Source organism: Scomber japonicus, chromosome 1, assembly GCF_027409825.1.
Source record: "Scomber japonicus isolate fScoJap1 chromosome 1, fScoJap1.pri, whole genome shotgun sequence".
Classification (NCBI taxonomy): domain Eukaryota; kingdom Metazoa; phylum Chordata; class Actinopteri; order Scombriformes; family Scombridae; genus Scomber; species Scomber japonicus.
The window spans coordinates 38,497,884-38,513,526 of record NC_070578.1 but is presented as its reverse complement, the minus strand read 5'-3'; the positions used below and the strand labels follow the sequence as shown (position 1 = coordinate 38,513,526).

Genomic DNA, 15,643 nt, shown 5'->3' with positions numbered 1-15,643 from the left:
ATTAATCAAATTAGACCCTGAACAGTACGTAAGGGTTAATAAAGTTTACACAGGAAGAGATTTTTTCACTTAAATATGAAATAATAAATTAACAAATGAAACTCTAGTTGGTTTCATTTCACTCATTTAACATTAAACCAGTGTTAAAATTCACTTTTCTGTTTCTATTCTGCTTAATTAAAATAAATCTAATGACTATGAAACCTTAAAGAAGATAATGACAGATACTAAATCTATTTATTTTATTTCATTTTAATATTTCTGTACCTTATAAGTCCCGTCCTTGGTCTTCTGTGGAGGCATGAAACTGATGCTATCTCCATAAAAGCAGTGAGTAATCCGCAGAGATGCGAGCAGCAGCAGGAGAGTTGCACCTGCCGCCATCATGTCGAACTGAATGTGGAGTGAAAACCTGTGATGTTAGTTTCAATGTCAGAGATTAAGAGAGGCGGCTCCCTCAAAGTTCACCCAACAGGACGGACCAGATACCAGATCCACATCTCAGCTGAACGTCTAACAAAACAGCTTAAAGCGCTCAAGTGATGAATTGTGATTGTGTTGAGTCTGTGTTGAACGGCCATGAAACCTGAAGAGAATCACTCTAAACCATTCAAAGGCCACAAACAAAAGGAAGGAAGGAAGGGAGGAAGGAAGAAAGGAAGGAAGAAAGGGAGGAAGGGAAGATTGAATGAAGGAAGGGAGGAAGGAAGGAAGGAAGGAAGGGAAGAAGGACAGACGGAAAGTGGGAAAGGAAAGATGGAAGGAAGGAAGGAAAAGAAGAGAGGAAGGGAAGATGGAAGAAAGGGAGGAAGGACAGATTAAAGGAAGGAAGGAAGGAAGAAAGGAAGGAAGGAAGGACAGACAGATGGAAGGACCAGATCTCAGCTGAACTCAATTCTGATGTTGATATTTGAGCTTTAAGGAAACAGATTATTATTCAGATTATAGGGAACGACCATGAAACCTGAAGAGAATCACTCAAACTCATTTTCATTCAAAGGCCACAAACAGACCAATTTGATCTCATTAAAAAGATGGAGGGAAGGAAGGAAGGAAGGAAGGAAGGAAGGAAGGACAGATGGAATGTGGGATGGATGAAACGGAGGAAGGAAAGATGGAGGGAAGAAAGAAAGGGAGCAAGGACAGATGGAAGGAAAGAAGAGAACACAAGAAGGAAGGAAGGAAGGAAGGAAGGAAGGAAGGTGGAAGGAAGAAAGGAAGGAAGGAAGGAAGGAAGGAAGGAAGGGAAGAAGGACAGATGGAAGGTGGGACAGATGAAACGGAGCAAGGACAGATGGAAGGAAGGGAGAAAGGAAAGAAGGATGGTAAGAAGGAAGGAAGGAAGGAAGGAAGGAAGGAAGGAAGGAAGGATGGAAAGAAGGAAGGAAGGAAGGATGGAAAGAAGGAAGGAAGGAAGGAAGGAAGGAAGGAAGGACAGACCAGATCTCAGCTGAATGTCTAACAAACAGCTTAAAGTGCTCAAGTGATGAATTGTGATTGTGTTGAGTCTGTGTTGATATTTGAGCTTTAAGGAAACAGATTATTATTCAGATTATAGAGAACGACCATGAAACCTGAAGAGAATCACTCTAAACCATTCAAGGGCCACAAACAGAAGGAAGGAAGGAAGGAAGGAAGGGAAGATGGAAGGAAGAAAGGGAGGAAGGACAGATTGAAGAAAGGAAGGAAGGAAGGAAGGAAAAGAAAAGAGGAATGGAAGATGGAAGGAAAAAAGGACAGATTGAAGGAAGGAAGAAAGGACAGATTGAAGGAAGGAAGGAAAAGAAGAGAGGAAGGAAGGAAGGTGGAAGGAAAGAAGGAAGGAAGGAAGGAAGGAAGGAGGAAGGATAGATTGAAGGAAGGAAGGAAGGAAGGAAGAAAGGGAGCAAGGACAGATGGAAGAAAGGAAGGAAGGAAGGACAGATTGAAGGAAGAAAGGGAGGAAGGAAGGATGGAAGGAAGAAAGGACAGATGGAAGGAAGGAAAGATGGATGGAAGGAAGGAAGAAAGAAAGAAAGAAAGAAAGAAAGAAAGAAAGAAAGAAAGAAAGAAAGGGAGCAAGGACAGATGGAAGGAAGGAAGAAAGGAAGAAAGGACAGATGGAAGGAAGGAAGGAAGGAAAAGAAGAGAGGAAGGGAATAAGGAAGGAAGGAAGGAAGGACGGACAAAAGGAAGGGAGAAAAAGAACACAGGAAGGAGGGGGCCCGGTCATCGCTGCTTGCAGCTTTAATTTAGATTGTTCTGATTTTTATGAATGGATGTGAAGCGGTGAACTTTGACCCCAAACATTCCTCAAGCTTTAGAGTCACAGTCAGTTTAACCTTCCTGTCGTCCTCCCGGGTCAAATTGACCCCATCTGTTTTCACTGTTCCTTCTTTCCTTCTTCCTCTTTTCCTTTCTCCCTCCTCCCTTCCTTCCTTCCGCCTGTCCTTTCTCCCTCCCTCCTCCCTTCCTTTTTTCCTTCCTTCCTTCTTCCCTACCTCTTTTCCTTTCTCCCTCCTCCCTTCTTTCCTTTGTCCTTCTTTCCTTCCTTCCTCCCTACCTCTTTTCCTTTCTCCCTCCCTCCCTCCCTTCCTCCTTCCTTCCTTTCTCCCTCTCTCCCTTCCTCCTTCCTTCCTTCCTCTGTCCTTCTTTCCTTCCTTCCTCCCTACCTCTTTTCCTTTCTCCCTCCCTCCCACCTTCCTTCTTTCCTTCCATTCCTTCCTTTTTCCTCCCTTCCTTCCCTTCCTCCCTCCTTTCCTTCCTTCTTCCCTCCTTTCCTTCCTACCTTCCTTCCTTCCTTCCTCCCTCCTTCCTTTCCTTCCTTCTTCCTCCCTTCCTTCCCTTCCTCCCTCATTTCCTTCCTTCTTCCCTCCTTTCCTTCCTACCTTCCTTCCTTCCTCCCTCCTTCCTTTCCTTCCTTCTTCCTCCCTTCCTTCCCTTCCTCCCTCCTTTCCTTCCTTCCTTCTTTCCTTCATTCCTTCCTTACTTGAGGTGCAAATGACATAACTAGTAAGGTCTGTTTAAGGGTTAACAGAAAAATGTTAAGTGGAAACCTCGTAGTTCACATATTTACCTGACAGACCAGGTTTCTGACTGTGACCTGATTTATGAACATCCAGAGAGTAGGTCAAGTATTTCTGTAAAACCTGACACAACAAAACAAACAAACAAACAAACAAACAAACAAGCACATGTTTGTTCTCCCGTCATTGAACGCTATTGTGCCCTCGCTCAGACTTCCTGTTTGGTAAATCAGCCGTAACGGACCAAGTGGTTGTTCCAAATAAACAAGATTAATAAAGATTGAGAATGTGACTGAATTCTTCCTCTAGAAACAAAAGAACCGGCCCTCTTTCCTTCTTCTCTTCTTTTCCTTCCTTCGTTCCTTTGTTCCTTCCTTCCTTCCTTCCTTCCTTCCATCTGTCCTTGCTCCCTTTCTTCCTTCCATCTTTCTTTCCTGTCTTCCTTCCTTCCTTCCTTCCTTCCATCTGTCCTTGCTCCCTTTCTTCCTTCCATCTTTCTTTCCTGTCTTCTCTTCCTTCCTTCCTTCCATCTGTCCTTGCTCCCTTTCTTCCTTCCATCTTTCTTTCCTGTCTTCCTTCCTTCCTTCTTTCTTTCCTGTCTTCTTTTCCTTCCTTCCCTCCTTCTGTCCATTCTCCCTTTCTTCCTTCCATCTTCCTTTCCTGTCTTTCTTCCTTCCTTCCTTCCTTCCGACTTTCTTTCCTTCTGTCCTTGCTCCCTTTCTTCGTTCCATCTTTCTTTCCTGTCTTCCTTCCTTCCTTCCTTCTGTCCATTCTCCCTTTCTTCCTTCCATCTTTCCTTCCTTCCTTCCTTCCTTCCTTCCATCTGTCCTTGCTCCCTTTCTTCATTCCATTTTTCCTTCCTTCCTTCCTTCCTTCCTTCCTTCCTTCCTTCCTTCCTTCCTTCCTTCCTTCTTTCCTTCCATCTGTCCTTGCTCTCTTTCTTCCTTCCATCTTTCTTTCCTGTCTTATTTTCCTTCCTTCCTTCCTTCCTTCTGTCCTTGCTCCCTTTCTTCTTGCTTTCCCATTTTACTCTATTATCTTTTATTTTGTATTCATCATATTTGTCTTATTTCTTTATCATTAGTAGTAGAGTAATCGAGTTTAAGGCTTTTTGTATTTCATGTTATTTTAATATTGTAAAACTCTTGCTATTATGTACGAGTGCATTCAGTCTGTTTTGTGTTATTTCTCCCTAAACAGACTAAAATAAGAAAAATGACCTAAAAGAAGTTGGTAACAGTTGATAATCAGGTGTGCTGTAAGTAAAGGGAAAGAACTGATGATTAACTCTTAAGTGGCTGTTACATAAATAGCACACTGGTGGGATAACACTGGAAACCTTTGCTTTAATCCTCAGACGTTATATAGGAAGGAAGAAACTCTTCATAAAAAATGCAAAAGTTGGGATATAATGCTTGTATATAAGAGACAGTGATAAAATATGCCTCCAGATTTAAGGAAGACACGTTTAATGGTATTTAATTGATGTAATAAATGTATAAAATAAAAATAAAAGGCCATTATGTCTATTATATAAATGTGGAAAGGGGAGATTTTGCAGATTAATCTTTTAAAATAACATTTATTTTGTATATTATTTAAGATTATATTACCTTTTATGTATATTCTGCTTGTTCTGCACCATAAAACTAAAGCACATTCCTTTTATTTGCACATTTACTTACTAATAAATCTGTTTTATTATATTCTGAATCTCTCTCAAATAACTTTACTATTGTTTAGAATAGAGTAGCTCAGTATTTAAAGTGTCCTACCCCTTTCATTGGAATTCATAATGTCTGTATTCTCATTAGACTTTTGGATGCTCGAGCTATAGCCCTAACTAATCGTATTATTTGATCCTATTAAGGGCTTAATGCTGATTGGTTGAGCGGTTGTCAAGGGGTAAGCCATTGAGTGTAGACCAATGCACTTAATTGAATATCATGTGTAAGAGTAAGAATTGAGAAAATAAAGTTTAATAGACATGACAAGTCATTTTGTAGGCTTGAGATTATAGTCAAATGTTTAAGTGTGCCTTTAAAACAAGTGTATATGACTGGGCACATTTAATAAAAGCCAGAGTCACAGCGAGGAAAGTTATAGTTAACACAATTAAGTTATATTTACTCTCACTCTCAGCTTTCTACTTTCTAATTCCCTCTTTAAGTAGTTTATATAAGACATCACGCATTAGTCTCCTTGGTTATCATTATTACAACAAAAAAAAAAGTACAAAGATCACCGCACATGTCCACGTGTATATTCCAGCGTCTCTCTCATACGCTGTTTTTCCATTTAGAGCACAGGAGGGACCCGTAGTGACGTCATCTTGTGGAAATTGTCAGAGTGGCAAAGATGGCTACGGAACCAAATAAGACTGAAATCTTGACCATTTTCAAGAGATTAAGATCCATCCCTACGAACAAGGTAACACAGGATAACATGCCACTACCGTCACCTTTCATGTGTGTGTCTCAGTTAGCGTGTCTTTTGATTTTTCGGTAGTTTAATTGGCTTCACCTGTGCCTGTTAGCCTTTAGCATTAGCGTTAGCTCGGGTTATACGGTGTTACGGTTTAACTGGCGACCGTGTTAACTGGTGTCCTCCTCTAAAAAAACTGTTATATTATACTTCAATCATTTTTTTAAAAACACATACTCATCTGTGTTTAATATCTAAAGTTACGCTTACGCCTGCTTAATTGTGTTCATTCATTTATATTGTAAATGTGTGAGAGAGGCACCAGATAACACGGTCACCAGTTAAACCGTAACTCCGGTCAAACATAAAGGAGAAAGGCCACGTATACGATCCGAGGAAAAGAGCTCAACACTGTTACACCGAGCTATTTTCACTTACTGGGTTTAATCATTATCATTTAACTCTTTAACACTTTATAAGATAACATGTTAATATTACTAATAATGTTACAGCTACGTGGCGAAATGTTAGTATGTATGTTAAGTGTCGCTCAAGCTAACAGTGTTTAATGTTGATAACAGGGTTTGCTGCCATATGCTGAGTTATATTGTGTTATATCAGTTGTTATGTAACGTATACATAATATACATAATATTCAGATTATAATGTGTTCAATGTTTAATTTCCCCCTTTTTTGCCCCCAAAAATGTGATGGATATGAGTTTTCCACATATGTCATCATTTAATACTACTACTACTAATACTACCACTACTACTGATAATACTACTATTGCTTCTAATACTACTACCATTACTATTAATACTACTACTGCTTCTACTAATACTACTACCATTACTACTAATACTATTAATACTACTACTGATAACACTACTACTACTACTAGTACTACTACTAATACTAGTAGTAGTACTAGTAGTTCATTCAATAAATGCAGCTCAAAAACAGCTTTAAAAGATCTGAAAAGAAAGAAGATGATGATGATGATGATGATGATGATAGTAATAATAATAATAATAATAATAACTATTTGTATAGCTCCTTCCATACAGTTAATGCAGCTAAAAGTGCTTTACAACTAAAATAAATGACACACAGTCCACATATATTTAATCAAACTAGACTTTACATTTCACAGCTACATACATACATTTATTTATATTGGTGTTTTACTTTTTATTTGGTTAAATATAAACTGATGCCCTAACCCTAACCAGACACAAAACACACACTGGAGTTAAACAGTAAACAACAACAACAGGATCCACCTCCTTTAAATAAAGAACTAAATCTACATACATATATGTTTACTAGGGCTGGGTATTGTTTAAATAAATAAATAGGATACCGGTATAAATCCAAGTACTGTTAAAGTTATACAGATACCAACTGAGTACTTTATTTAATACCCATCATGTGAATTGAAGCATTAAATTACATAAAATGATTTTTAACACTAATGCATATTCAAAGTCTTCAAATTGTTGATATTTTAAATTGCTCCAAACTCCAGCCCTGTTATTTACTCAGTCATATACATAGTTGTGTTTGTAGGAGGGGAAATGTCAGCACTTAGATAATGAGCAGGTTCTTCCTCTTATATAACACACAGTCAATTCCACCGACGCCATTTATTTCCTCCTGAAGTCTTCAAGTAAATCCTAGAAGGGTTTAAAGAATTTCACTTCTTCTTCCTCATTTTCAATTTCTCCTTCTTCATTCATGCAGAATCACGACCGCGACTAATGCTTAATTTCATCTGATATTTAAATACCTGATCCAGCAATTACTCAGTTAGTCTGAAGTATGCAGCAGCAGGAAGTAACATAAGTAGTAGTAGTTTGAGGTACTTGTACTTTACTGTAGTACAATTTGAGGTACTTGTACTTTACTGCAGTACAATTTGAGGTAGAAGGAAGGAGGGAGGGAGGGAGGGAGGGAGGGAGGGAGAGAGGAAGGAAGGAAGGAAGGAAGCAAGGAAGCAACACTTACCCTAACAACTGAACTTAGATCATAGGAAGGAAGGAATAAAGGGAGGAAGGAAGGAAGGTACTAGTACTTTAATGTAGTACAGTTTGGTATTTGTACTTTACTGCAGTGCAGTTTGAAGTACTTGTACTTTCTACTCCACTACATTTATTTAACATCACTCATAATACTGCAGTACTTTTACTGTAATACTGCATACTACATCACTATAATACTGCAGTACTTTTACTGTAGTACTGCATACCACATCACTCATAATACTGCAGTACTTTTACTGTAATACTGCATACTACATCACTCATAATACTGCAGTACTTTTACTGTAGTACTGCATACTACATCACTCATAATACTGCAGTACTTTTACTGTAATACTGCATACTACATCACTATAATACTGCAGTACTTTTACTGTAATACTGCATACTACATCACTATAATACTGCAGTACTTTTACTGTAATACTGCATACTACATCACTCATAGTACTGCAGTACTTTTACTGTAATACTGCATACTACATCACTCATAATACTGCAGTACTTTTACTGTAATACTGCATACTACATCACTATAATACTGCAGTACTTTTACTGTAATACTGCATACTACATCACTATAATACTGCAGTACTTTTACTGTAATACTGCATACTACATCACTATAATACTGCAGTACTTTTACTGTAATACTGCATACTACATCACTATAATACTGCAGTACTTTTACTGTAATACTGCATACTACATCACTATAATACTGCAGTACTTTTACTGTAATACTGCATACTACATCACTCATAATACTGCAGTACTTTTACTGTAATACTGCATACTACATCACTCATAATACTGCAGTACTTTTACTGTAATACTGCATACTACATCACTATAATACTGCAGTACTTTTACTGTAATACTGCATACTACATCACTATAATACTGCAGTACTTTTACTGTAATACTGCATACTACATCACTCATAATACTGCAGTACTTTTACTGTAATACTGCATACTACATCACTCATAATACTGCAGTACTTTTACTGTAATACTGCATACTACATCACTATAATACTGCAGTACTTTTACTGTAATACTGCATACTACATCACTATAATACTGCAGTACTTTTACTGTAATACTGCATACTACATCACTCATAATACTGCAGTACTTTTACTGTAATACTGCATACTACATCACTCATAATACTGCAGTACTTTTACTGTAATACTGCATACTACATCACTCATACTGCAGTACTTTTACTGTAATACTGCATACTACATCACTCATAATACTGCAGTACTTTTACTGTAATACTGCATACTACATCACTATAATACTGCAGTACTTTTACTGTAATACTGCATACTACATCACTCATAATACTGCAGTACTTTTACTGTAATACTGCATACTACATCACTCATAATAGTACTTTTATTGTGGTAGGATTGTGGTAGGATTTCTAATGCAGGACTTTTATTGTGGTAGGATTGTGGTAGGATTTCTAATGCATGACTTTTATTGTGGTAGGATTGTGGTAGGATTTCTAATGCATGACTTTTATTGTGGTAGGATTGTGGTAGGATTTCTAATGCATGACTTTTATTGTGGTAGGATTTCTAATGCAGGACTTTTATTGTGGTAGGATTTCTAATGCATGACTTTTATTGTGGTAGGATTGTGGTAGGATTTCTAATGCAGGACTTTTATTGTGGCAGTACCTTTATTGTGGTAGGATTTCTAATGCAGGATGCATGATGTAAAGAAGCTGTAATGAATGTATATGTGGCTGTTTTTGCAAATGAGAAATAACTGAAACACTAAACAGTGATGATTAATGATCCAAATGATACATTAACTTATTTCAGTATTAAATATTTAGTCAAAACTGAATATTACATCTCTATTATACTGAGTGAAATAAGATAGTTTGACCTTTTTTTTTTTTTTTTTTTTTTAAATCTTAAACCTTTTATTGTGTTACCTGTGTAATTATGTTTTGTATTCAGCTCTTGTTTGTTTCCACATTTTCTACATTCCTGCCGAGTTATTCACGGCCGCCGCTGCTGACTGACGGACTGACTGCTGACTTCTGACTTTATGCAAATTATTAAACCAGCCTCTTCATATTCAGATGAAGCGTCTCGGCCAGAGTTTCGGCGATGAATCGATTCCTCTAATGACGGAAGATCGGAAGATGAATCATGAATCATGAATCAGCTGCTTCTCGATTGTTTCGGATGGTTTTTCTTTCCTTTCCTCCCTTCTTTCCTTCCTCCCTCCTTCTTTCCTTTCCTCCCTTCTTTCCTTCCTCCCTCCTTCTTTCCTTTCCTCCCTTCTTTCCTTCCTCCCTCTTGTCCTTCCTTCCTCCTTTCTTTCCTTCCTCCCTCCTTTCCTTCCTCCCTCCTTCTTTCCTTTCCTCCCTTCTTTCCTTCCTCCCTCCTTCTTTCCTTCCCTCTTCCTTCTTTCCTTTCTCCCTCCCTTCTTCTTTCCTTTCCTCCCTTCTTTCCTTCCTCCCTCCTTCTTTCCTTCCCTCTTCCCTCTTTTCTTCCTTCTTTCCTCCCTCCCTCCTGTCCTTCCTTCCTCCCTTCTTTCCTTCCCTCTCCCTTCTTTCCTTCCTCCCTCCTGTCCTTCCTCCTTCCTTCTTTCCTTCCTCCCTCCTGTCCTTCCTCCCTCCTTTCCTTCCTTCCTCCTTCTTTCCTTCCCTCTTCCCTCTTTCCTTCCTCCTTTCTTTCCTTCCTCCTTCCTTCTTTCCTTCCTCCTTTCTTTCCTTCCTTCCTTCCTGTCCTTCCCTCTTCCTTCCTTCCTTCCTTCCTTCTTTCCTTTCCTCCCTTCTTCCTTCCCTCCTTCCTTCTTCCCTCCTTTCCTTCCTTCGTCCTCCAGTCCTCCTTCCCTCCTTCTCTTTCTTTCCTCCCTTCTCTCCTTCCTCCCTCCTTCCTTCCTTGACTCGGTCAGAGTTTCGGCGCTTCTTGATTGTTTCGGATGTTTTTCTTTCAGCGTGGGAAAGTGTCATTGCGGTGGCGCTTTTATTTTGTAATTGTCTTGTTGTGTAATTATCATTCCGATGTCGGGCAGCTTTTACATGTGTTGTGTTGTTGTTATTTAAATTTTTTTTTTCTTCTTCTCTCTGCAGGTGTGTTTCGACTGCGCTGCCAAGAACCCGAGCTGGGCGAGTATCCCTTATGGCGTGTTCCTGTGCATCGACTGCTCCGGCATCCACCGCTCCCTGGGCGTTCACCTCAGCTTCATCAGGTAAGAAGATCAAGAAAGCTCCCATCATACACACACACACACACACAGACACACACACACACACACACACACACACACACACACACACACACACACACACACACACAGCTCCATCATACACACACACACACACAGCTCCATCATACACACACACACACACACACACACACACACACACACACACACACACACACGGCTCCATCACACACACACACACACACACACACACACACACACACACACACTCACTGTTACATCAAGCATTGCTACAGTTTGCACCTTTTTAAATTCTCTTTTCTCAATAATTTTTTTTAACAATTATTATTTAGTATTTATTTCCTGTTAATTGACTTATATCTCTGTGTTGTTTTATCTATTTATGTTCAGCACTTTGTTTCAGCTGTGGTGCTTTATAAATAAAGTTGATTTTAGTTTATATAATATAAAGACTCATAATGATAGTTTATTTCAGTTATAAAGATTAAGATAAATAAAGATTGATTGATGGAGTTGTTTTTTTTGGATATTCTTACTTTGTGGAACACACCCCTTTTTTTCCATCAATAAAACTTTATTGACAAAACAATTCAGTACAAAAGCAGTTATTAATGTACATAAGTGAACACACCCTTTTTAAAATCAGTAAAAGATGACACCCTTATATCATAGAGTCGTAATAATGTCACCATAGAGCTTTTTATTATCATCACTTTCTGCCTGCAGGAGTAATGTCATAAAAATCCCTAAAAGCTGTTTTCTGATGAGACGCTCCTCTTTTTAAAACCTCCATAAAAAAATAACACGTGAATCTGAACAAAGCAGCTGTTCAGTTAAAAATGTTCACAATGTTTTAAATCACATAAATCACCAACTTGGTCTCCTCGTATCCGCTGTGGACAGAGTCACGACTTCCTGTTATGTAACAAACTGTCAGCCTTTATATTCATGTGTTGGATCTTAATGTGACGGCTTTTATAAACTGCTTTTAACATGCTCACATCTGATGTTTCTATCTATTTATTTATTAGGGGTGTCATCATTCTCCAAATCCTCAGTTCGATTTGATTTTCTATTTTAAAGTCATGATTTGGTTCTTAATCTTATTTTTTGGTCCTTTTTATAGTGTTTCTGCAGGGTCTTATAAAGTCTTAAATACGTCCATATGTTGCATACTAAGACTAGGAAGGAAGGAAGGAAGGAAATGTAAACAAAAGAACCATCTATTAACTGCAGTGTGAACTTTCCATTGAACAACGAGTTAACGAGTGGTCTGTGTTAACGGAGGTGTTTTCAGGGTTAAGTCTCCTTCTCTGTGACGCGTGTGGAGATGTAAAGCTATATCTGTCACATACGCTCGTTACATACCTTACAGGCTGGAGCGACAATGAAAACACTGTTGACATAACTCTCCAGGAACGCAAGATATTTCCACTCCGGTGATGTAAGTGAAGCAGCAGGAGGTTCGGTTGTCAATCAATCAATCAATCTTTATTTATATAGCGTCAAATCACAACAAAGTCTCTTCACACATAAAGCAGGTCTAAACTGAACTATACAGGTTTTAATTTTAAAGTGACCCAACCGGGCTCAGAGTGGGAGAACATCTGCCTCGCCCGGTCGGGGTAGAGATGAGAAAGAGGAAGGAGAGGAGAGAGAAGCACAATGAAAATAGACATTGACGCTAGAAGCTCCGGGGCAGGAATCTGTCATCCCGACGTCTACAGTCCCTAACCGGCTGCAGGTTCAAGTTAGAGGACTCTACCTACCAACCACCCAACCACCCACCTTACTACCCTACCACCCAACCAACCAACCTACCAACCACCCACCTTACTACCCTACCACCCAACCAACCAACCTACCAACCACCCACCTTACTACCCTACCACCCAACCAACCAACCAACCAACCACCCACCTTACTACCCTACCACCCAACCAACCAACCAACCAACCACCCACCTTACTACCCAACCACGCAACCTACCAACCACCCACCTTACTACCCTACCACCCAACCAACCATTCTACCACCCAACCACCCAACCACCCAACAACCCAACCACCCAACCTACCACCCAACCTACCAACCAACCAACCACCCACCCAACCTTCCACCCAACCACCCAACCAACCACCCACCTTACTACCCAACCACCCACCTTACTACCCTACCACCCAACCACCCACCTTACTATCCTACCATTCTACCAACCAACCACCCTTCCAACCAACCAACCAACCACCCACCCACCCAACCAACCTACCAACCTACCACCCACCCAACCAACCAACCAACCACCCTACCAACCTACCAACCTACCACCCACCCAACCACCCACCCAACCAACCTACCACCCAACCTCCCTACCAACCACCCACCCAACCAACCTACCACCCAACCTCCCTACCAACCAACCACCCACCCAACCACCCTACCACCCTACCAACCAACCACCCAACCTCCCTACCAACCAACCACCCACCCAACCACCCTACCACCCTACCAACCAACCACCCACCCACCCAACCAACCTACCACCCAACCTCCCTACCAACCACCCACCCAACCAACCTACCACCCAACCTCCCTACCAACCAACCACCCACCCACCCAACCTCCCTACCAACCAACCACCCACTCAACCACCCTACCACCCTACCAACCAACCACCCACCCACCCACCCAACCAACCTACCAACCTACCACCCACCCAACCAACCAACCAACCACCCTACCACCCAACCACCCTTCCAACCAACCACCCTACCTACCAACCAACCACCCAACCTCCCTACCAACCAACCAACCACCCTTCCAACCACTCACCCTACCACCCACCCAACCAACCACCCTACCACCCACCCAACCAACCACCCTACCACCCAACCACCCAACCTTTTCATGGTTAAGTCTCCTTCTTTGTTATGTGTGTGGAGATGTAAAGCTATATCTGTCACATACGTACGTTACATACCTTACAGACTGGGGCGACAATGAAAAAGTTGTTGACATAACTCTGGAGGAACGCAAGATATTTCCACTGATGTAAGTGAAGCAGGTTGTCAATCAATCAACCTTTATTTATATAGCGTCAAATCACAACAGAGTCATCTCAAGGCTCTTCACACATAAAGCAGGTCTAAACTAAACTATTCAGGTTTTAATTTTAAAGAGACCCAACCGGGCTCAGAGTGGGAGAACATCTGCCTCGACCGGTCGGGGTAGAGAGGAGAGAGAGGAAGGAGAAGAGGGAGAAGCACAATGAAAATAGACATTGACACTAGAAGCTCCGGGGCAGGAATCTGTCATCCCCACGTCTTACAGTTTAACTGGGGAAGAAGTTTAGCTTATTGAATGCATTAATAGTCTGTGTGTCTGGTTTATCAGTGGTTGTCATAGTGACGTTTAATCGGCTGTAGGTTCAAGTTAGAGGACGTAATGTGTGTTTTTTCCTGCTGGATGTGTCCTGTTCTCATATCCGCTGTGAACAGAGTCACGACTTCCTGTTATGTAACACACTGTCAGCTCTCATGTTCATGTGTTGGATCTTTAATGTGACGGCTTTCTGGATGGTTTATAAACTGCTTTTTTTACTCTCTGGTAGACACAGACAGCTAAAATAAACCTTTAACATGCTCACATCTATCTATCCATCTATCCATCCATCCATCAAAAAGTGTGTAATACTGGAGAGCTCGCTTATAATAGCATACAATAGTAGAAAAAAGGATGGACTTTCAAAATAAGAGTCTATCTATAACTTAAAATAATGAGCAGTTGAGTTTTTGAGCATTGGAGCCATGTGATCAGGTTAATCTGTGCTGACCTTCCTCTTTTCTTTCTTTCCTCCTCCTCAGATCGACTGAGTTAGACTCCAACTGGAACTGGTTCCAGCTCAGATGTATGCAGGTCGGAGGAAACGCCAACGCTGTAAGTCACAACTCACTCTCAATAAAAAACTATATTTCTTTCTGGTGTTAAGGTTACGATCATCTCTTCTGTTTTCTAATCATAACACAATACCTTCCCTCTCTTTTTTTTTTCTACTTCCTGTGTGAAGACGGCGTTCTTCCGTCAGCACGGCTGCTCTACAAACGACACCAACGCCAAGTACAACAGCCGCGCCGCTCAGATGTACAGAGAGAAGATCCGGCAGCAGGCGAACACTGCGCTGTCCAAATATGGAACAGATGTGAGTATCGATCAAGTAGAAACTAAACCTGTAACGATACTTTCATTAGACGATGTATTGTCTCAGGAATAATCGGGATAAACGATTTTATTGAAGATTATTTTATACCACTGATATAATGATAATATAATAGTATGATGGGATTGAAGAGCTGGTGCTACACTTGGACGTAACATCCGTGACGTCACCCATTGGTTTGTGGACTGCTGCTCGGAAGCCAATAGTTTCGAATCTAGGCAGCGCCATCTTGAAAATTTCAGGTGCATGCTGGGAAAAATAAAAACACAGATTCTCCTTATATGGACATGAGGCGGAGCCATGGGCGGAGCGGGGAGGTTGCTATGGTTACGAGGGCTGGATCTCGAGGACATTGGTCAATCAACCTGTCAATCAAGACGTAGCCACGCCCTAATGCATACCCTGCTTTATCGTCACATATAAAATCAGGGAGGCCAAAATGTCCCAAATGAACATCATACTGCATTGAAGAAGGCTTTAAACTAGCGATTGAGACCATAAACACATTTTGAAAACGTTTACTGAGGTTAGAAATCAAGTGAGAAGTTGGTGAATTCTCCATTGACTTGTATAGAGACAGTCGCCCCCTGGTGGCCTTTTGATAGAATGCAGCTCTAAGTTACTTCCTGGTTGGCCTCATTTCAGAGGACCAGAACTCCCCGCCTGGTAAAAACACAGACTGCTATTATGGTTGGGGACAGTTATTTACCTTTTAATGATATTATATT

The 15,643-nt window shown here is 40.5% G+C and overlaps 1 protein-coding gene across 1 annotated transcript in view; it reads left to right on the top strand.

Annotated features, from left to right (window-relative positions):
- Positions 1–5,345: 5,345 nt before the first annotated feature.
- LOC128355070 (ADP-ribosylation factor GTPase-activating protein 2-like) overlaps positions 5,346–15,643 on the top strand; it is a 14,467-nt gene continuing 4,169 nt past the window's right edge. Inside the window, exons 1-4 of the mRNA XM_053315244.1 lie at positions 5,346–5,435; positions 10,584–10,702; positions 14,563–14,635; positions 14,766–14,897. Coding sequence (XP_053171219.1) covers positions 5,364–5,435; positions 10,584–10,702; positions 14,563–14,635; positions 14,766–14,897 — 396 coding nt within the window. The 5' untranslated portion in view covers positions 5,346–5,363. The remainder of the gene's footprint in view (positions 5,436–10,583; positions 10,703–14,562; positions 14,636–14,765; positions 14,898–15,643) is intronic.